At 47.1% G+C, this 21606-nt stretch overlaps 1 protein-coding gene across 1 annotated transcript in view; it reads right to left on the bottom strand.

Annotated features, from left to right (window-relative positions):
• Positions 1 to 21156, bottom strand: part of LOC146854247 (V-type proton ATPase 116 kDa subunit a 4-like) — a 2520670-nt gene extending 2499514 nt beyond the window's left edge. Inside the window, exon 1 of the mRNA XM_085651038.1 lies at positions 21040 to 21156. Within this exon, the coding sequence (XP_085507164.1) occupies positions 21040 to 21156 (117 nt within the window). The remainder of the gene's footprint in view (positions 1 to 21039) is intronic.
• Positions 21157 to 21606: the final 450 nt, after the last annotated feature.

Genomic DNA, 21606 nt, shown 5'->3' with positions numbered 1-21606 from the left:
CAGAACCCCAGCCAGATGATTTGCCATCAGGCAAATCCGATGGTCCTGATCCCAGGACCAGAGACGCAGAGCCTCTCTGCAGAGGCAATGCGACCCCACTCTTCCCTGCTTGTTGACATACCACATCGCGGTAGTGTTGTCCGTCATGACTTGAACCGACTGACCGCGAAGGGAAGGGAGGAAGGCCTTGAGCGCCAAACATATCGCCCGCAATTCCAGAAGGTTGATGTGAAGCAACCTCTCCTCTGGAGACCAAAGACCCTTGATCTCCAGATCCCCCAGATGTGCACCCCACCCTAAAGTGGATGCATCCGTTATCATTGTGGCTACCGATGAAGGTAGAGGGAAGGGCTCTCCCTCAGATAGATTGTACTCCACGCTCCACCAAGACAGATCCTCACAGACTCCCTGAGATCTCTCTTGTGCTGATACCACTGCCTGCGGAGGCACCACTGGAGTGCCCTCATGTGCCAGCGTGCATGGTTGACCAACAGAATGCAGGAGGCGAACAGGCCGAGCAGACGAAGGACCTTCAGGTGATGAAGCACCCTTCTCTGGAGACTCTGCTTTGATCAGCCAGTCATCCAAATAGCGGAAAACTGAAATCCCCGACCTTCTGAGATGGGCTGCCACCACTGCCATCACCTTGGTGAAAACTCGAGGTGCAGTAGTAAGACCAAACGGGAGGACCGCAAACTGATAATGTTGCGACCCTACCGTAAACTGGAGATACTTCCTGTGCGACTTCAGGATGGGGATGTGGAAATACGCATCCTGCAAGTCGATCGACACCATCCAGTCCTCCTGATGCAGCGCTTGAAGAACCTGTGCAAGGGTGAGCATCTTGAACTTCTCTTGCTTCAGAAAAAGATTCAAGATCCTGAGGTCCAGAATTGGACGCAATCTGCCGTCCTTTTTCGGAATCAGGAAATACCGGGAGTAGCATCTGTGAGAAGTTGGCCTGATATATGATGTCACTAGTTCTAGTGTACACCTTGTATCAGTCCAAACAACCCTTTTGGTCATTGGTTGTAAAGTCAACCTTATAGACCAGCTATCCTAGTGGTAGCATGGACAAGAGCAGTCTTAGGCTAAACTCTGTATGGCATGTGAAGCCAGCTGTTATACCATTTGCAATCCCTTGAATACCAAATGAAAGGACACCACAACAGATATATTATTAAAAATAGAATGTGTTTATTCTAGTCAAAATACCCTCAGCATTCTTTATGAGATTCGAGGTAAGTACAACACAGTCTTATTTAAGCATACATAAGTCACACGGTAAGTAATACAGTTAGGCCCTAGGGGCCACGCAAACCATATACTAAGTAAGTGGTATAAGAACCACTGTCACGAACACAGGTTAGGCCTAGGCCTAGAGAATCGCTGGGGCTACACTATCCTATCAGTTGCTAGGCAGTGGGGGGCCCACGGGATTCAGGTGAAGAGTGGAAACACTCACGCGTAATGCGTTAAAGTCGATAGAAATAGTAATGTTTAGAAATTAAGAGTTTTAGGACGCTTCGGAAGGAACTAGGAGTTAGAGACTTGGAAACTAGACACTAGAATAGTCAATACCCTTGTGAGCACCGGAGTACTCAAGTTACCTAGCCCACGGGCTGCGGGTGCATAGGTGTGAACTTGCGTCGGGTTTCGTCGTCGACTCCTATGGATGCCTGAAGAAAAGATGCTGACAGGCAGTCAATGAAGAGTGTCCGGTGGATTCCAAGGATGGAATCAAGAAGGAGGATACCTGCAAGCAGAGGGGACAGAGTCTAGGTCACCAGCCAGGAGCCGGGAAGGAACCAGGCGATGTCGTGAAGACGCAGGTGAAGAGGTGAAGCTTGTTGCAGCAGCCACGGGTACCAGGAGGCGTCGAGGACGACCAGAACCAGGAGGCGAGCTGTCTCACGAGGGCTCTTGCTGTCGGCGGCGTCGATGTCCAGTTTGGACCCAACAAGCCTTGGCAAGCGCAACCCACGCAGAATGAAGGATTCGCTTCTGTTGCAGACCAGGAAGGCCTGAGGTGCTTCTCTTTCACAGGGAAGCAAGGGCCAGTCTGGAGGAGTCAAACCAGCGGTGAAAAGTCAAGGGTTCGTCGTCGCAGAGGTTACTAGCCAACGGGCAAGCAACCGGACAAACGCGTCGAGCAGGAAAATGCAGAATGGCCCCACGCAGAACTCGTGGAGTGTGGAGGGCTGATCTTTGGTGCAAATGGTGCTCGGGTTGAGGCTTCTCAATCCCCAGAGCACAACTTCGAGGGTGCCTCAGAAGCTGCGCTAGAAGCTAGTAGCCAATTTTACTAGGTAGCCGGTCCCACGTCTCTCGTCGCCACCACGGATCTCAGCTTTGCTGTGGATGTGGATCAGGGTCGGAGAAGTTTGGAAGTCAAGGCGCTGGTCGGGCTCTGCAGTCGGTTCCTCGTAGAACTTTGGGCAAAGCAAACGGCAGGTCGCTTGATGGTGCCTGTTTGCACAGGGTGGCCACTCCTTGGCCACAAGGGAGATTCTTCAGTCTTCTTCCGTAGTCGGATGTCGAAGGTCCAGAGTTTCTGTTCAAGTTTCAGTTGTCAGGATAATCCCAAGTCCTAGGGACTCAGCTCCCACTCTTATACTAATCTGGGGGGCTGGGTTACCTGCTAGGTCCCTCCTATGGGTGGGACCAGGGAGGGGGGTGGTTACACCCCCTTCCCTTTGTCCAGTTTCGCGCCAGGACTGGGGTTGGAGTGCCCCAGCACTGGTTTGAACCGGACTATGCATGGGACACCTTGTGTGCCCCAGGCAGTGTCTCGTTTCATTCATCCCTCCCTGCCCCAATACACTAAGTCCTGTCTAGGGTGGTGCTAGCACCTCCCAAGGCAGGAAACCTATTGTCCAAGCCTCCCTCGCTGGAAGGACTCCCAGCAGCAGGAGGTCAGACTTGTGTCTGTGGCAGCAGCATCCATTTTGTGATGCTGGGGCTCTGGTTAACTTTAACCGGTTAGTAGGTCTTCAACATGTCTTCTCCCTCTAGAAGGGAAGAATACTATCCTCATCGCCAGAAATGGTGTGGGGGTATTATTCCAAAGTGTTAGACACCTTACACGACATGTTTCAATAAAGCCAAACCATAGTTACCATAACCGCGAGGATTATAAGGCACTTTAAGAGTATATGGTAGGCGATATCATAGAACAGCTATAAGGACATGGTTCCGAAAGCTGCAGACAGGCTCAGCTCATGCTAGAGCACCATCTCACATGTTACCAAGCACTCTGCCTTCAGGATTGTTAAGGCCTGCCATAGGAGTGACTGATAGGTTACCCATGTGTCTATATATAAGGTAGGTATAGGAATACTACACCTAAGCAAGGGGTGATTACACGACCTTGCCCCAGCTGAGTGATCAGCCAGTTGTGTCATAATGGAAGGCCAGCCAGGGGTGGCATAATACATGCTGCAGCCCCTGGTAGGCCTAGGGTACACCTATGCCCTGGGTACCTAAGGTACACTGTACAGGGCCCTAGAAGGTGATCCTTACCAATTGGGTTATGTACCTAAAGTACATAGTATGAATTCAGAGAGAGAACAGCTGGGCTGTGGGTCTGATTAGCAGGCCCACAGCCACATCTAAGTCGAAAACCAGTGAAGCAAAAGCAAAAAGTGGGGGTGAACATAGAAAGCAGACCCTACTCTCCTACAGCATCCCTGACCCTTTTCCTGCTCTGGAACCACCTCTATCGCACCTTTCTTTAGTAATGTCCGGACTTCCTCCTGCAGGAGAAGAAGGTGGTCCTCCGAGCAAACACCTTGGCAAGGAGGGTAATTTGGAGGGAATTCCCAAAACTGAAGGGCGTACCCATTTTCTACAAGATCTATAACCCAAGGTCTGTAGTAACCGATTCCCAATCTTGTAGAAAATGGGTAAGCCGGCCCCCCACAGGACCAGCATGATCCAGAATGGTGGATCTAGGGCTGCTTTGCAGTGGTGGGAGGGGCTGAGGAAGAGGAAGAGGAGGAGGAGGAGAGCTGACGGCCTCGAGTACGACCTCTGACTCTGCCTCTGTAGCTCTTATACAGAGTGTTCTGCTGCTGTTGCTGCTGGGGCTGTCTGTATGTACGAAAGGATGTCCTTCCGAAGCCCCTGTATCTCCTGAACGAACCCCTAGGCTGAGTTTGCAGGCCCAAAGATTTGGCAGTGGCATTACTCTCCTTAAATCTTTCGAGCGAACATCTGCCTTCTTGCCAAAAAGACCAGAGCCATCAAAAGGCAAGTCCAGGAGCGTTGCCTGCACATCAGGGGAGAACTCGGCTGACTTGAGCCACGCACTCTTCCTTGTGGCAACAGAAGAGCCCATAATCCTTGCGACAGAATCAGCTGTATCCAAGCCACTTTGAATTACCTGACGTGCAGCCGCTTGGGTGTCCGACAGCACCTCATTAAAGTTCAGTCTATCTTCCTCTGACAATTTTGGGGCCAGTTGTTTTGCTGAATCCATAAGAGCATGGATATATCGGCCCAAAAGACAGGTGGCATTCGTCGATTTTAAACCATACTGGCAGAAGAGAAGACTTTTTTAGCCGACTGGTCTAACTTCTTTGCATCCCTATCACTTGGGACTTGGGGAAAAGCACCAGTAGATCTTTTGGAACAGGCAGCCTGAACCACCAGACTCTCCAGAGAAGGATGTTAAAAAGTCTGGGTCCCCTGGAGCCGCCCTATACCTCCTTGCAACAACCTAAGACACCGCAGGAGCAGAGGTGGGCTTACGCCATACCTCCATTATTGTCTCAATAATGGCGTCATTAAAGGGAGCAAAGGCTCCGATACCTCTGTAAGAATGTTTGGTTTAAACTCTGCTGATGGTAACTGCAGATCCAGAAGCTCAGCCGCCTTTTTAATAACAGAGTGGTAGGGTGCCACATCCTTTGAAGGAGCATCAGCAGGAGGAGTAATCTCCCATTCAGGCGACAGGTCCAGGCCACTAGCCTCCTTCAATTCTTCAAAGAGATCGCCCGACTCCATCAGCTCACCTTCTTCTACTTCTTCCATCTGGTATCGCTGTTCCTCCAGTACCCTTTGGGCCTCCCTCCTAGATCTGATCCTCACAGCAGGAGTCGGCGGCGCCGTAACCAAATTCGACGGCGCCGGAGCCGGCATCGAGCGCGGATCCAAAGGAACAGCTGGCGTCGAACAATGCAGAGTCGGTGCCGGTGAAGAAGGAAGCGGCGTCGATGTCCTCGGCGCCGGTAGATGCCAAGACGGCGTCGCCGGAAAAAATGGCATGAAGGGAGCCTGAGGATAAGCTTGAGGAACTCCCAAACTGAAAGCCATAGGACCCATGGGACCTGAAGGTGCACCAGAGGGGTACAAGGCTCTGGAAAAGACCCCATACATAGCATTAAGATAATGCGTCGGATCTTGACCTGGGCCTGGAAAAAATGGAAATTGCTCAGGCTGAGGCATCACCGGACTCGGGCCGATCGGCGCCGACGGTGGGATCTGCGGAGCCGAAGGCTCGTCTGGAGCTGGAAGCTCTTCAATTGGAACCGGAGACAAAGCCGGAGCCGGAGATGGAGCCGTCGTCGGAGATGGAGCTGGTGCCAGAGCCGGAGAATGCTTCGGTGAAGCAACAGGCGATGACAAGCCAACAGGAGAATCAGGAACAGAAACAGGCGAAGGAGATACAATGTGCTTACGACGTCGAGAGGGCGAGGTCAATCTCAGAGCCGCATCCCTGTCCGAGCGATGTCGAGATCCATGCCTCTTCTTTTTCTTATGCTTCTTCGACTTAGAAGCATGTCCCGAAGTCGACTTCGACGCCGACCTCGACCTTCTCCGACCTCTCTTCTCCTTTTTCATCCTGCCGATGAATAATTTGGCTTCCCTCTCCTTCAGGGCATTTGTGCTCATCTTGCGACAGCAAGAACATCCCTCGACATCGTGGTCCGATAAAAGGCACCATACACAGTCTTCATGCAGATCCGTTATCGACATGTGCTTACCGCACTCCCGGCAAGGCTTAAACCCGGACTTCTTTGTCGACATCTTCAGCTGCAGACAAGAAGAAGAGAGAGATACCAGCAGAAAACAAAGTATCAAACCAAAGCTACAGAGAGAGTCCCGAAAACCGTTAGCGTCGACGGCGCGGAAAAAAGGGAACTGACGCCATCACGCCGACGAGGTCTTCTTATGGATCCGGTGACGTCAGTGGAGTCGCGAACGGAGCCGTGTCTCTGTGACGTCGTCTTCGACCTCATCGGCGTGGACTGCGCAGGGGATATTCACAAGGTGAGGAATCCACTGGAAGATGTATCCATCAGAAATGTTGCTGGCGCAGGGGATATTCACAAGATGAGGAATCCACTGGCAGATGTATCCATCAGAAATTAGTAGCTCGCGATGATTTTAATTGAACATAAGGAGCTCTCTATACACAAAAGGTTGGAGACCCCTGCTTTAGACAATATTGAAGAGATCTATGCATGACGCCATAGGTCCTAAGAGTAACAATATCTGATAAATGGATGGTTTGATCATCTGTATCACATCTGCACTTTTATTTTGTATGGATGATACTCTCTCCTCCAAAGAATACTTTATTTCCTTTTGAGTATATATCTTTGCGACTGGAAAAGTCAGACATTGTACTGGGGATGTAATCGACTTGCCAAAAAGTATTTGAAGATCTAGTCTGATCAGTACTTTCATTGCAAATTTTAAGGCTTGTTTCACCTTCGACTGTGAATCTACCTTTATCAACCAATCATTGAGAAACGGGTATACAAACATTCCTTGTTTTCTCAAGTGAGCTGAGACCACTGCCCTGCAATTTGAGAAGGTTCGAGGAGCTAATTTTAGGCTAAAGGGAAGTATAGCATACTTAATAGTGATCATTTACTACCAGAAATCGTTGCAGGGATTCTGTTCAAGAACAGAACTATGCTTGAGACCATAGAATATTAGCATGTAGGGACTGAGTGACCATACCTCATCAGTACCTATGGGTCTGAATGCAACTGGTTTATAGTGCCTGACCTGCCCTTCTAACCATTCCAGAGGCAGGGATTTGGCACCCCAGAACAAAACACTCTCAAACCTCTCAGGGATCGCGGTAGCAGGTCACCCCCTTTTTATTCTCTCACTTTTACTTGTCCACAATAAACCGAAAAGACACACAAAGTAAGTTTACAATATTTATTTAAACTATCGTGTTCAAATATGCAATAGCTGCATCACAATTAGAAAACATATGCACGTCAATAATGTCAATAACACAGTCAAAAGACTGTATACGATAGAAAGCCCCATCATATTAGCTGGCAGATTTGCCTAAACTTACCCTCACTACTGAAGCTAAGTGTTTATAGATTATAGCTCTCTGGGTGCAGTGGACCCCATACGAAATGCTTTTTGGCATCATAATGGATGTTCCAGACCTTGAAGGTCCAGACATTGTGGCCGCCGCTGCGACCTTTGACACAGATAATCATTGTGATGTTTTACAGGATCTACTACTTCAGCGAACATCTGAACATGTCTCCCTCTTCGAGCAAGGACATCAAATTCAAACTTTCCGTCTGGATTCTGAACATTGAGGCTCTCATTCGAGAAAAGTTGGCAATCAAAAAGGAGTTTAGGCCATCATCCCGATCATGAATGAATGAATGAATATTAGACTTATAGAGCGCAAACTTTGCCCAAGGGTGTCAAGGCGCTACGCATAGAGCTGGCAGTCGGAGGAAGCACAGAAAGGGGCCTAGCAATTAAAGAGTGAAGAGCCATGTTTTTAATGCCTTGCGAAAAAAAGGTGAGAGTCCTGCCCAGAGGTCAATGGGGGAGAGAATTCCAGAGGTTGGAGGCAGCAACAGAAAAGGCTCTTGCCCCCCACCTGGCTATCCTGAACCTGGGAACTACCAACCAGTTTTTGCTGGCAGACTGCAGTTGTTTGGTAGGGACATACAGCAGGAAGAGCCGTTTAATACCTTCGGAACCTGAGTTGTGAAGAGCCTTATGGACAAGGCAGAGGGCCTTGAACAAAATTCTCTTTTCTAAGGGAAGCCAGTGCAGCTTACGAATAGATGCCGCAATAGGGTGGAATTTGGGAAGATCCATTACAAGTCTAGCCGCTGCATTCTGAACAAGTTGCAATTTATTGATGGAACCCTTATTGATGTCCAGTTAAGCGCATTACAATAATCCAATCTGGACAGAACCAGGACCACCGCTGCCTGTTTTTTAAAGGAAAAGGAGAGACATGGAAAGATCTTCCTCAGAATCCTGCTGATAACCAAACAGGTGGAGACTGTTCTGTTGATCTGGGGGTTAAAAGAGAGAGAGCTGTCAACTCTGACGCCGAGATTCTTTGCTGCGGAAGCTGGACAGGGGCATGAGGTGAGCATGTAGTGGGACCATATAGATTGTTGACTGCCAAATAGCATGACTTCTGTCTTGTCACCATTGAGTCGCAGGTAGTTGCCTACCATCCAGGAGGCCACAGCTGGAATGCAGCTCTTAAAATTTGCAGCGGACGCCTCAATGCTGCTGGTAATTGACACAATAATTTGTGTGTCGTGCACACAGGACAGGGTCTCCAGCCCAAAAGATCTAATAACCTTGGCCAAAGAAGTGACATAGATGTTAAATAATGCTGAACTCAATTATGAACCCTGTGTAACTCCGCAAAAGGTATGAGTTGCGTGTAGAAATTATCCAGTTTTACTTTTTTATGATCCGTAAGAAATTAGGACAAAAGCATCAAAGCGGAGCCAATGACTCCAATTTCTTTGAGATGGCCAACCAGCCTCGTAGGCGAGATGGTATCAAAAGATGCGGTTAAGTCTAGGAGAATTAAAAGAGAGGTGTACCCGGCATCTGCATATATCATTTATTGCAGAAGTTAAAGCATTATCTTGGCTATGGACACTTCTGAACCCCATTCCGGAGCCAGAAATATGACCAAAGTGAGTACAATTCTTACTACTGCATCATCAGCGGCTAACGTTGTTTATATTGATCCAAAGTCGATGGATCCTCCTCTTTTGGATTTTTGAGACCTGTTTTAGAACCGGAGCCTCCTAGTATTCAACTAAGTTCTTCTGGGTATTATATGGATCAAGAGGATTTTTTCTCAGACAGTTCTCCTGTTTTAAACACTCCTTCAGCACGGATCTGTGTTTTCATTTCATGGTTGAAATGCATGTATCTAGTCTTGCCTTGGATATATGCTTGGATCACACTTTTCCTGATCTTTATTTTCCTATGGATTTGATTCATGACTGTTTTTTTCCAGTTGATTAATGGCCACTACCACCTAGAACGATCTACTATGGAACTGGTCGATGGGGTGTTGGCCCACATTCTTCTTCACATAAACTGAAAAGAGACTTGTTCCTAGTGAACATTTCAGCTGCTCCATTAAATGATGGAATTGTTTGGGAAAAAGTTCCTTTCCACATTTTCGGTCCTATGAAGATCCTGCAGATACCATATGTGTTTAAAGTTTCTATGGGTGATGTAATAGTACCTGGGTTACATTCAGATGATTGGGATGTTCAAACTGTACATTTTATGTTCTCCAAGTTGTAATATTATACTGTTTTCAAATCAGAGGATCTGTACCTTAATTCTGTAATTATGCTGATATGTTCTGTTATCACCATTATGGCCATCATTTCCTACACAAGGTCAGTGTTCAATGTACACTTTTCAATTATACACAATGGAAACACTGTCTGACTTCCCCACAAAGGGAGTTACAAAATACATTGACAAATGTACGTATTTTTCAGGATATGACACTTCAAATCCTACATCATATTATTTCAAATTGGTCCTTACCTCACCAAAAATAAATGCTTACACAGACTAAGCTAATATGTACAGCTTAGTTTGTCACCCAGCTACTCCTTAAAGGCTATGATTATTGAAAGGACACAATTTGGGGAACCAAACTTTGACAAGTTCAGGGGACGGAAACATTGTTTCGAGCATGTTTAATTCCAACAAAATAATTTTTGGGGAATGACACCGTCCAACAGACTATATGACTGGGACTGGCAAAAATTAAAGAAATGCTCACTTCGATAATTGGCAACGTTTGCCAAATTATACTGAAATACAACTCAATAGTATGGTGCTGAATGACACATTTAATCCCACACTTTCAGGTCCACACAGGTGGGTATTGTGGCCAGTAGACATAAATAGTGTTTGTTATGCTCATTTTCTTAATTCCACACTGTAGGAAAGTAGGATCAGCTTTCAGGGTTACCCCCATGTTTTGCTGGTGTTATTCTGTTTTCTGACTAGTCTGGCTGGGATCCTGGTAATCAGGACCCCAGTCACTGTGCTTCCTCTATAAATTTGACAGTGGTCAGTAGTTTTGTACCTTCCCAATTGGTAACTGGTGTACCCATGTAAGTCCCTAACATATTCTACTAAGGTACCCTGGGCATAGGTACACCAGGAATTCCCATGGGCTGCAGCCTTTGATCAATTGTCAAGAAGCTATGGCTTACAGGGACCACAGGGGCCAGTGCCGCAAAGGTGACAGAGAAACATGTGTCTCCTGAACAAATCATACTTGGTATGTTTTACCAAGTGACAAACACCAGCAATGTCAGGACTGATTACACTGTGGCAGTTGGTAATCTCAGCTGGTGAGGAGTAATTGGCCTTAAAAGAGTAGTGGTTTCCCCAGACCTACCTGCACATTGTCTATTGGGCAATGATTTGGAAACTTCGGCTTGCTCTGCGGTGGAGTTAAGGACCCATGCAGAGATAATAGGAATCTCGTCCAGTGCATTTGCTTTCAGCAGGGCTCAAAAAAACAGCTAGGCACTGAGAGAGCACTGGAAGCTGATAGAATGGACCACCTGGCTCCTAAGAAAAGGAGCAAGACGGGTAGTGAATTATGCTCCTAACTAACTCCCAATGTGAGTCAGTCTTCTGCGGGAGATGACCTCAGCTACTGTGAATGAACTGTCACAGAGGAACTTGGGCAGGACCAGACAGAGTTCATGGGGTAAGGGGGCCCTTCCAGGGAAGATGTGAGTTTGGAGCAGAAATTCTGTCCCTCTCCTGAACAGCTCAAACAACAAGCTGCTGCTAAGGAAGCATGGAATGTCAGTGGGTCCCATAAGATCTATTGGGAAGATGGGCTTCTGTTCTCTGAGAGTAAAGACCCCAAGCCTGGTGCCACCAGGATGTTGTTAATACCTCAGAGGTTCAGGGGTTGTCTTCTAACCCTAGCACATGATATTCCCCTTGCAGGACATCTTGGGCAAAGCGAGACTTGTGACAGGCGTGTCCCTCATTTTCACTGGCCCCACGTCTGAAGACACTGGGTACATAAAGAAGGCCAGCAAAATCCTTGAGGCCATTCAGGATCTTCAGAAAGCTTGGCATGACTAAAAGGCTGTTCTGACAGTTTACCACCCAGGACAAAAGGTGTAGGTGTTGGAGTCTGTGGCCCAGACATGTGGAGTGGCCCCCCCACCATTCGTGAGAAAAAAGGCAAGGTCACCTATTTGGTTGACCTAGGTACTCCGAGAAGTCGCTAGAGGGTACTCCTTGTGAACTGCCCAAAACCTTTTGTTGACAAGGCTGACATGAACTTACTCATGGCCACTGATGAGGATGAGAGTGCCCCTCACCCTGATCCCTTCTCTCAGGACACTGTTGATGGGTCAGCTGATGGAGGAGCTTTGGCAGGCAACCTCATTGACCAGCAGGAAAGTCCTCAATCAGTTTTTCCACATGTTATTTCTGACTCCCAGTCAAACCACCTGGTGTATCCATGACTTGGACACAGGTGACAGTCTGCCTGTGAAGAATAACATTTACAGACAGCCTGACCATGTCGGAGACTGCATTAGTACTGAGGGCTAAAAGATGCTACAGTTAGGGGTCAATGAACCTTCGGATAGCCCTTGGGCTAGTACAGTAGTCCTTGTGCCAAGACCTCACACCCAAGATGGTAATAGAGAGATGAGGTTTTATTTAGACTACAGAGGTCTCAATGCAGTCACTAGGACTGACACCCACCCAAATCCCAGGGAAGATGAGCTAATTGATACTCTGGCCTCAGCCAAGTATCTTGGTACATTGGACCTGACTGCTGGCAAATCAGACTCTCTGAGAATGTCAAGCCAAAAACAGCATTTACAACCCCTATTGGGCCTTATCAATTTATTGTGATGCGTCTGACTTGAAGAATGCACCTGCCACTTTCAGGAGGAGTGGCTTATTACCTACTTGAAGTAGGTGGTAAACTGTGAGTGTTTTGCAGTCGCAAATGTGATTGCAAAACAATGGTACATACCATTTGGACTTGCTATTAGGAAGGGACGCCCTTGGCATGCCTCTTCCTAATAGTGAGTTGCAACCCCTATTTTGCGAGTCCGTAATTGGTTACCGACTCGCAAAACAGGGTTTGTAAATGGGCCAGACCAATTTTGTGGTCGCAAACGGGCCGATTTCCTGTTTGCGACCACAAAAAAGGTCGCACATCTGGCCCTTAGTGAATTGGGCTGGGATGATGGTGTTTGCCAGCACCACCAGACTACTTTGAAGGGCACATTTAGGGCCCTCCTTGCATATTCCAATTTGAGCCAGTTAAGGGAGCCGTTAGCTCCCACTCTGGCACGAATCTGGACAAAGGACATGGGAATATCTTCCATTCTGTCCAGCCCTTCCTATGTGAGGGATCCTTGAATTGTACCAACCCTTTCCATAGGGCACGTAAGAGCTTACCTGTGTGTGGCTCTCCAGATTCCTCGTAGGACAAGATTCAAACCCGAAACCACTTTAACTTTAACTGTCTGGGCACCTTGGACTTCATTGAACCTGGAACTGAGACTGCATCAAGGAAGACTCCTGCTGCTCCTGGTCTCGTCATCCTGCCAGTCTTCCATGTTGTCTGTGCTCCCTCCAGGTTCCTGTCCAGGCCTGTGGGCATCAAAGACACCCAAAGTAATCTGCCTTGGAGTGAAGGAGTCACTCCCCTGCATCTGCAGGCACCACAACGAAGCTGGCCGGTCTGCTGCTCCTGCCGTTCCACGGACTCTGATGGTTAAGCAACACAGGTGGTGGTTCTGCAACTCCCTCATGGCCTGACCTGTCCTCTCAGCAAGTTTGAGGCCAGTATCCCACATCGGAACCGATGGAACAGAACCCCTGTGCACCACGCCGACTTACCATTGCCAAGGCTTGTTGACTGTTCTCCAGAGACGTTCGGGCTACAAAAAGCTCCAGCAGCTCTTCCAACTAAGATCTTCGTCCTCATTGCATCCTCTGCACCATGGGCCTGCATCTTTGGTAAGCGGCTCAAAGTCCTCTTGCAACTCCTGTGCCTTTGGCCTGTGGGTCCTCTTAAGGGTCCACTTCAGCTTCAGTGGTCTCCCCTGCTTGTTTGGGCCTGCTCTTACTCTCCTGCACTTGGCGAGTCCCTTGGACCTTGCTGGTCCCAAAGCTGCACCTTTTTCTTTTACCACATCTGTTGCTGCTGCCAAGGCTTGTTGGTGCTCCCACCAGACACGGAACCCCTAGTTCTTGACTTCCGACGTGGGACAGCTTGTGAATGGCACCTGGTCTTCCACAGCGTCGCCTGGCCCTCAGCTGCAGCGACAAGGTCACTGTCATGACTCCTGCATCTTTGGTCATCGGTGATCATTGGTCTTCCATGCCTCCTGGTCACTTCCGAGTGGCATAGACTCTGTCACTTCTGCTTGCAGGTACTTCTCTTCAGGAATCCATCCTTGGATTCCACCGGACTCTTTCACCTTCTTCGCCAGCGGCATCTTTTCAAAAAGTCCTCCTTTGTGGTCTATGGCGGTTTTTGACGTCACTTCACACCTATACACCAGGCTTCCCTGGTGCAGGTAGCCTGGTTCCTGGGGTAGCCACGGGTGGCGTGACTCTCCAAACTTCCATCATCTACAGGGTTTCTTCAGGGTCCACTGGGAAGGTTCCTTTTTCTTAAAAACTGCAAACACGACTTTCCCATCGACTTGTATTGAGCAGACAGCTGTGTTTGTACTCTACACACAGCCTCCGTTAGGTTCCTGGGCACTTACCTTGGGTGGTTCCATGGGTCCACCGCTCTTCTGAGTCTTCTGGTTCAAGTCCCGACTTCAGTTGCAGTTTGCATTCCACTTCTTTAGTATATGGATTGGTCTCCCTCTGGAGACCACTATGTATGTGTGCTCGCTTACCTGTTTTATATTTGAATTATTGTGTGTATTGTGTTGATATCTCCGGGTAGGAGATATACCAAGGTGTTAGTGAGTGTGTATAATAAAAATCAGGAACAGTTTCTTACCTGTAACTCCAGTTCTCTCGTAGGGGTATTTCCATGATAAGTCATAAGCACTTGAATAGTCCAGCCCACGTGCAGGGACCCCGGAGCACTTCTTTAGATCTATCTTCTTAAGTGGGAATTATTCACCTTTCTTCAGGAAGGCCTGTAAAGACCCTAGAGAGATAGAGAGACAATAATGCAGCCTAAATACACAGGCTACACTGGCCGCATCTTCAGCTTTAAGTGAAAAATAGGGAGCCAGTATACTATATTTTGTGCAATTTTTGTAGTTTTTAACACACAGAAAAATCCCATTCACAAAACTCCTTTTTTCATGATAAGAGATGAAAGGAGAGGACAGAAAAGCCCCTTTGGTGGCCATTATATGTCTTAAAATAGAAGCGGTGCCTTTAACAATCCATAGAACACCAGTATCCCATCATGCACAACTAGAGGCAGTTACTTCAGTTCTTTTTAACGGTGATGAGAAGTGAATGCATGTTTGATGTCATGGATCCCTCTGTCTATTCCAATGGGGAGGAGGGAGGGTTACTTATAACTTATCATGGAAATACCTCTACGAGAGAACTGGAGTTATAGGTAAGAAACTGTTCCTTCTCTCATACGGGATTTCCTTGTATAGTCATAAGCACTTGAATAGACTAGCAAACCCATCCCTATAGAACGTGGTGGAAGAGGCATAGAGAAAAGGGATGCAGATTTAAGCAAATGGGTTCCTTAGTGAAGCCTGCCCTAGTTTAGCATCTGCCTTGGCATCCGAGTCCAGGCAGTAGTGTTCCAGGTAGCTGCTTTGCATATCTCTGCAATGGGAATATTTCAGAGCTAAGCCCCAGTAGCTGCCTTTCCTCTGGTAGAATGAGCTTTAGGCTTAGCAGCCAGAGATGTATTAGCTTTTTGGTAACAGAGTAAGATGCAGGAAACAATCCATTTGGAGATGGACTGCTTAGAAGCCACTAGACCTGTACAGAGGGAGACATAATTTACAAATAACTGGTCAGGTCTCCGTAGATCCTTAGTTTTACCCATCTAACATTCAGGGAATAAAGAGATCTCTCAGCTGGATCGATGCTTTAAAAAGGTAGGTAAAGAGACCGTCTGATTTACATGGAAATCTGAAACCACCTTAGGTAGAAATTTCGGATGAGTCCTCATGACTACCTTAGATGCATGAAATGCTGTACATGGCTCTTGACAGCAAAGTGCTTGGATTTCACTAACCTTGCAGGCAGATTTAATAATCAACAAGGAAAGCCGTATTCCAAGACAGATGCTGAAGAGACAACTTATGGATGGATTCAAAAGGTTCCTGCATAGGACGAGAGAGAACCACATTAAGCTCCCAAGGAGGAGAAGGACTTCGAATGGGAGAAAAACCTTCATCAAACTCTCCAGGAAATCTTTGATGACAGGAATTCTGAAAAAGGAAGTTTCTGAACAGTATTTCTTGAAGGTAGTTAGGGTTGCCAAGTGAACCTTAAAGGAAGAAAATTGAAGGCCTGATTGTTCCAGATGGAGCAAATTTGGAAGGATGACATCTTCCTCGCAAGGGTAGGATCCTCATTCTTCGATGAACACCAAATACAGAATCTCTTCCATTTATGAACATAAGCGGAACGTGTGCAAGGCCGCTTTGCTTCCTTGAGGATTTCCATGCAGTCCTGAGGTTAGTTCAAGTGTCCATACTGCATGAGCTCAGGAGCCATGCTGCCAAATTCAAAGAGGAGAGGTTGTGGTGCACCATCTGACCTCTGAACTTCGTCAGCAGATCTGTTTTCCATGGAAGCCTGAGATGTGGACGGATAGACTGGTGAAGGAGGTCCATGAACCATCATTGACATGGCCACTCCGGGGCTATGAGTATCATCTTGACCCGTGACTGTGACAGCTTGATGAGGACTCCCGGGATTAGGGGAACTGGCGGAAAGGCGTAGAGAAATCTGCCTGATCAGTTGATCGATAGGGCATTCCCCAGAGTTTCCAGATAGTAGTACCTCGACACGAAGCTTTGGCATTTGCTCTGCAAGGAAGAGCAGAGGAGCAGTAGATTCTGGAGCAGTAGCAAGTTTCCGTCTAACTCCGTAAAAATTACGGAATCAGGTTTAGGATCTATTCTGAGAAAATCAGGATCTTGTTGGGATAGTTTATATTTCTTTAGAAATCTTGGAGTGGCGACTATAACAGTTGCCGGGTGTAGGAAAGTGGGTTTCTGTTGCAGTAACCCCCCAAATGTTTGCCAGACTACTGATGCACTTTTACTTGATGTGCCCTGGGTCCCTGCCAATCAGATTCCCAGGGACTGTGTTCTTTCCACAAAACTAACCAAATTGGTATCTCTGGCCACAGGTCAGCCCCTGGTAAATGGTACCACAGGTATCCAGGGAGGCCTCTAAGGGCTGCAGCACTTATTGAGCCACACTTAGAGGCCCTGTACCTCTACAGACACACACTGCCTTTGCAGGCTGCGTGTTTTGGTGCAGAACAAAGTGAAGAGGCGCCATGGCACACACCTACGTGTGCCATGCCTAAACCCACTGCCCTTGCATATATTAATCACCCCTCTAGCTGAGTGCACTATACCAGTGATGAGCGTACTGGTGCATGAGCCCTGTACCCCTAGTCCATTCTTAGACATTGTAAATGCAGTGCTGCCATTAAGAGTATATGGTGCTGGGAGTTTGTCATTACGAACTCTACAGCTACATAATGGCTACACTGAAAACTGAGAAGTTTGGTATCAAACTTCTCAGCACATTAAACCCACACTGATGCCAGTATGGAATTTAATGCAAAAATGCACACAAAGGGCATCTTAGAGATGCCCTCTGAAAACTAACCTACCACTAGTGTCCAGGATGAGTGGCTGCTTTCAGCTGCCACCACCAGACATGTTTCTGGACCCCTGGGTCGAGAGTCTGCTGCTCTCTGGGGCCTGAAAATGCACATCCTGGGACGAGGTGCCAAGCCTCCTACCCAGGATGGGCAGGGTTCACAAAGGGGAAGCTTCAAAGGCTTGCCGCCTTTGTGAGCTTCCACAGGCCACTTGCTGCTCTCAGCAACTGGTCCCCACTGGTTCTGACCCCTACTTTGGGCGGTAGAACCGGCGGGAAAAACAAGTGAGGAAGAGAGGTGTGCCCACCTCTGCCAACTCCACCCCTCAGGTGGGGGAGTCGAGGTGAAGCACAACTCTCAGTCCATGCCATCTTGAAGATGGGGGGCCTCAGCTAACCAGGGACAGGCTCATGCCCCCCTCCCACTGGAGGGTGGCTTAATAGGGGGTGTACCCACCTCAAGAAAGGGACCCATTGGTCCTTGCCTTTTACCTACCTGTTACGCCCCTAAATATAGTATTTAGGAGCACCCCTGAACCTTGCTTCCTCAGACAAGAACCTGCAAGAAGAAGAAGAAGGACCAAACAGCCGTGCAGCAGCTAACAAGAGTAAGACGCCCACTGACATCCACTGACAAGATGAAGACGCCCACTGACTTGGCCCCAGCCCTACCGGCCTATCTCCCCCTCGAACCTGCTCCTGCAAAATACCGGTGTGTCCTGCAGCCGGCAACCTCGAAAACCCCGGAGGACCTGCCTGCCTTCAACTACAAAGACTCTGTCTCTCGTGAACACAGGATTTGTTCATCTGCAACCTCTGGCTCCCGCAGGACACCGCGGATCCGCCCACTCTGCACCTGACGTCCACGGCCCGAGCTCAAGTGGGCAAACACCATGAGGAAGTCACCCCGGCGATCATGACCCAAGATCCGGCGACCCCTGACCTGCCTCAAGCCTCAAGCTGACGCCTGGAGTCTAAATCCAGATGGCCCCCCTAACCGCGACCAGGAGCTGGTAAGAAGATCCTACCCCAAAAGGCACCCCTGCACCCGACGCCCCACGGCCTTGTGTGTCCAAACCGTGGTGCCTAACCAACCCCTAACTTCCCAACTTACCTCTCGAAGTGGTGGTCGCACCCAGAAGTCCTTCGTCCCCGAGCCTGCAGTGCATTTGCAAACCGGAGGTTCCCCATTGAAACCAACAGGGCCACCGACGTTGAAATAGCACCCTGCACCCGGCCGCCCTAGTGCCGCTAAGGGTGCACCTTTGGTGCTACTTTGTTTCCCCATTTGCTCTGAGATAATGTCCAGGAGCTTTGCTCCCACAGACGAGTGGCCTGCTAGCCAGCAGCCACCAACCGGAGGCCCCCTTTCCCCCATTGGATAACATTGGGCCTCAGCACTCGGCCGCCCTAGTGCTGCTGAGGGTGTAACGAGAGAGCATTCTTGACCCTGGCGGAACCCTTGTTCTAACCCTAGAAGCTCAACTCCAAAGACCAATTACTTACCGGGTAACCATTAACTTAATTTCTCTCCATAGGAACCTATTGACTGTTTTTCTCTGAAAAATGTTTTAAGTGTGGAGTTGATTTGTATGGAAACCTCAAAAATAACAATTGTGCAAAACTGATTTTACTTACCTTTTCTCTAGGAAATGTCCCAGTGTGATATCTAGGCATATCACACCGAGTAGAAAAAGTTATCTCAAAAGTAACGTAAAAGTAACTTACCTGTAATTTTCATTGCAAAGTCGATACAAAGTATATGTACAGCATTTCACAGTAGTGCATTACCAGTAATTCAAACTGTAACCATTTCAAAGTACATTTACAATTGAATTTCAAACTGTATATTTACTGAAAAGTATTTATCAACTTACCTGTGCCAGGTTTGCTTGGTTCTAGAAAATAAAATATTCTTACTTACTTACAATTTCTGGCATTCTTGAAATGCTACAAGCATAGGCAGCTCTGAAACTTATTCTACCTGGTCTGTTGGACATTCTGGAAGAAAAATGTATGTCTTAACCCGGTGTAGGAAGCTGTCTCTGTATATACTATACCAAAGTGAGGTATAGTGTGCACAGAGTCTAGGGGATCCCCAAAGGTAGGCAGAGGTAAAGTTAGATAGTAACTCACTCTCTATTTGTGGTAGTGTGGTCGAGCAGTAAGGCAGTATCAGAGGACAGTGTTAAGCATTTGTTGTACACACTCGGTCAGCAAATGAATTCACACACTCAAAGACCAAACTTCAAGCCAATTGTTTTTGGTATAAAAATATTCTTTTAGATATCATCTACAGAAGATAATCTACAAGGTGACTGTAGTGGTGACGTTGGAGTACTGGTGGTATGTGTTGAATCAGAATAAGGAGATCTTGATTTTCATCTGGAATAGGATACACCCCTACAGTTAAAGGGTGTTCTCTGTGATGTTGTACTAGTTGGGGTAGGAAGTCTCCATTTTCAGATTGTGGAAATAGAAGTTGCCATTGATGCTCTTTTCACTGGTAAGAGGACAAAGGGATCAAAGTGTGTCTTCAAGGAATCCTCTAAAGGTATGACTGCTCTCAACGGGCAGTGAGGTTCATCCATTTGAAAAACTGGATCACAGGTTGCTTAAGATGAGGTAGAATGAGCAGAAGGTGATCCAGACAACCCTGGTGCAGAAGAGTAAAACTTATGAAACTCGAAGTCGAGGGAGAAGGATTTGTTGACATCTGGTGCAACTGTAATGTATGTCTTTTCAACGTCATGTGCGTTACCATTGATATCAAATGAGTGCTGTGTGACGGCAAAGAAGCCGGTGCTGCTGAGATCATTGGCATCGATGTCGAAAGAGACACTGATATTCTTGAAGTCGATTTTGATGGCGATCGTCGATGGTGATGTGACAACGTCGCACCTTCTTTCAAAGAAGAGCAAGTAAGCGCTGAACCTCTTGATACCCTTTACGGCAAAGATCAGTGTCGATGAGAATGGCGATGTTTTCAAGGTGTATTTTTGTCTGTAAATCTCCATCTGTAACTATCAATGAAGATCCTACGATGTAGAACCTGATTTTTTAATCATTCCGAACAATCTCAGGCTCAGAACAGAACAGACCACACAAACACACACCACAAGACATTTTACCACAACAGGCTGGGCAATTCTCAAAATGTGCAGTCATGATGGTCGAAAAAAAGATAAATAACCTTAAGGGGAAAACATGAAAAAAATGCTTGGCTTATCAATAAATTTGGAAAAAGGTGAAGAACGTCTAAAGATGTTAGGGAATAGATAAAGTCATCACAAAATGTAGTGTTTCTAGGCACATACAGCCTGAACAAAAGGCAGGAAAGAAAAGGTTTGGGATCTTCCTCACAGGGCGTAAAAAAAGCACACTGCTCAACTTGCAAGCATGAAGTATTTAACACACAAAAAAAATAATTGGATGCTGGATAAAGTCCACTAAGGGTTAATTTTGCGTGCATTATTTACCATGTACAAAGATCTTCGCATGCGGTAAATATTGCATGCGGCTATTTTACTCAGAATGAGGTGGGAGGCAAGCATGAGGTAATGCAATTAGCTCATGAGATAATGAAGGCTAAAGGGTTCATAAGATGCGTGAAGCTGAAGATAGCCATCTTCCACATATACAAAATCCCTGCGGCAAGACTTGTCAAGTACGACTGTCTTGCAGCAAGAACCTACAATAGGAAACACTACGATAAAAACGTAAACGCAAAAATCAACAAAGCTCTGGTAGAAAACGTTTGATTAGTTTTCTGTAAAACTTTCAAGTACAGGAAGTGTATTAAAAGTAGCGATCTAAAGCCTAATGCCAAACTATTATCACTTCGTACCTCACCCCTTGTCACTCCTCACCATACCTCTCAAAACAAAAACAAACTTCTTTTCTTACATCTCTGAACTGCACAAGCCCCAGTTCTCCGAGCTCTGCAATGCAGCCAAACTCTGCATCCTCCGGCATAAGTAGCTGCATCATGCACATCTCCTCACTACGAAACATTGATGCCATCATAATGAGATGAGGAAGGTAATGGCGAGAGGTAAAAGCAAATGTTGTTCAGGCTGCTACACTTCTCTCCTGAAAAAGAAAACAAAAAAAGACTGTTACATATGTGTTCTTTGACAGATCATGCATCCCTCGTTACAGTTTAGGCATAAAAGGGAAAATGCCATATAAATAATGCTTAATGTACAACAAAGATGTATTAGCAAATACAAATGTGAGCAATAATGCTGGTCCAAACAAAAAAAGTGATGCGACACCAATTTTGCATTCCGTTACATTCAAAGCAATTCTAGTACTCGTAGCAGTTGCTCACCCTCCTACATATCTCGTTTTCTCGACAAATTAAAACAGCAGATAGGGGGGCAGTATGCCTCACACAAATAATCCGTGCAGCACCTCTGCCAAAAGCCACACCCTTTCATGAACAATTGCTTTCAGGGAATAATGATTATA

This window comes from Triturus cristatus, chromosome 4_1, assembly GCF_964204655.1.
Source record: "Triturus cristatus chromosome 4_1, aTriCri1.1, whole genome shotgun sequence".
Taxonomy (NCBI): domain Eukaryota; kingdom Metazoa; phylum Chordata; class Amphibia; order Caudata; family Salamandridae; genus Triturus; species Triturus cristatus.
The sequence above is the reverse complement of the archived record's forward strand: the minus strand, read 5'-3'. Positions and strand labels throughout refer to the sequence as shown.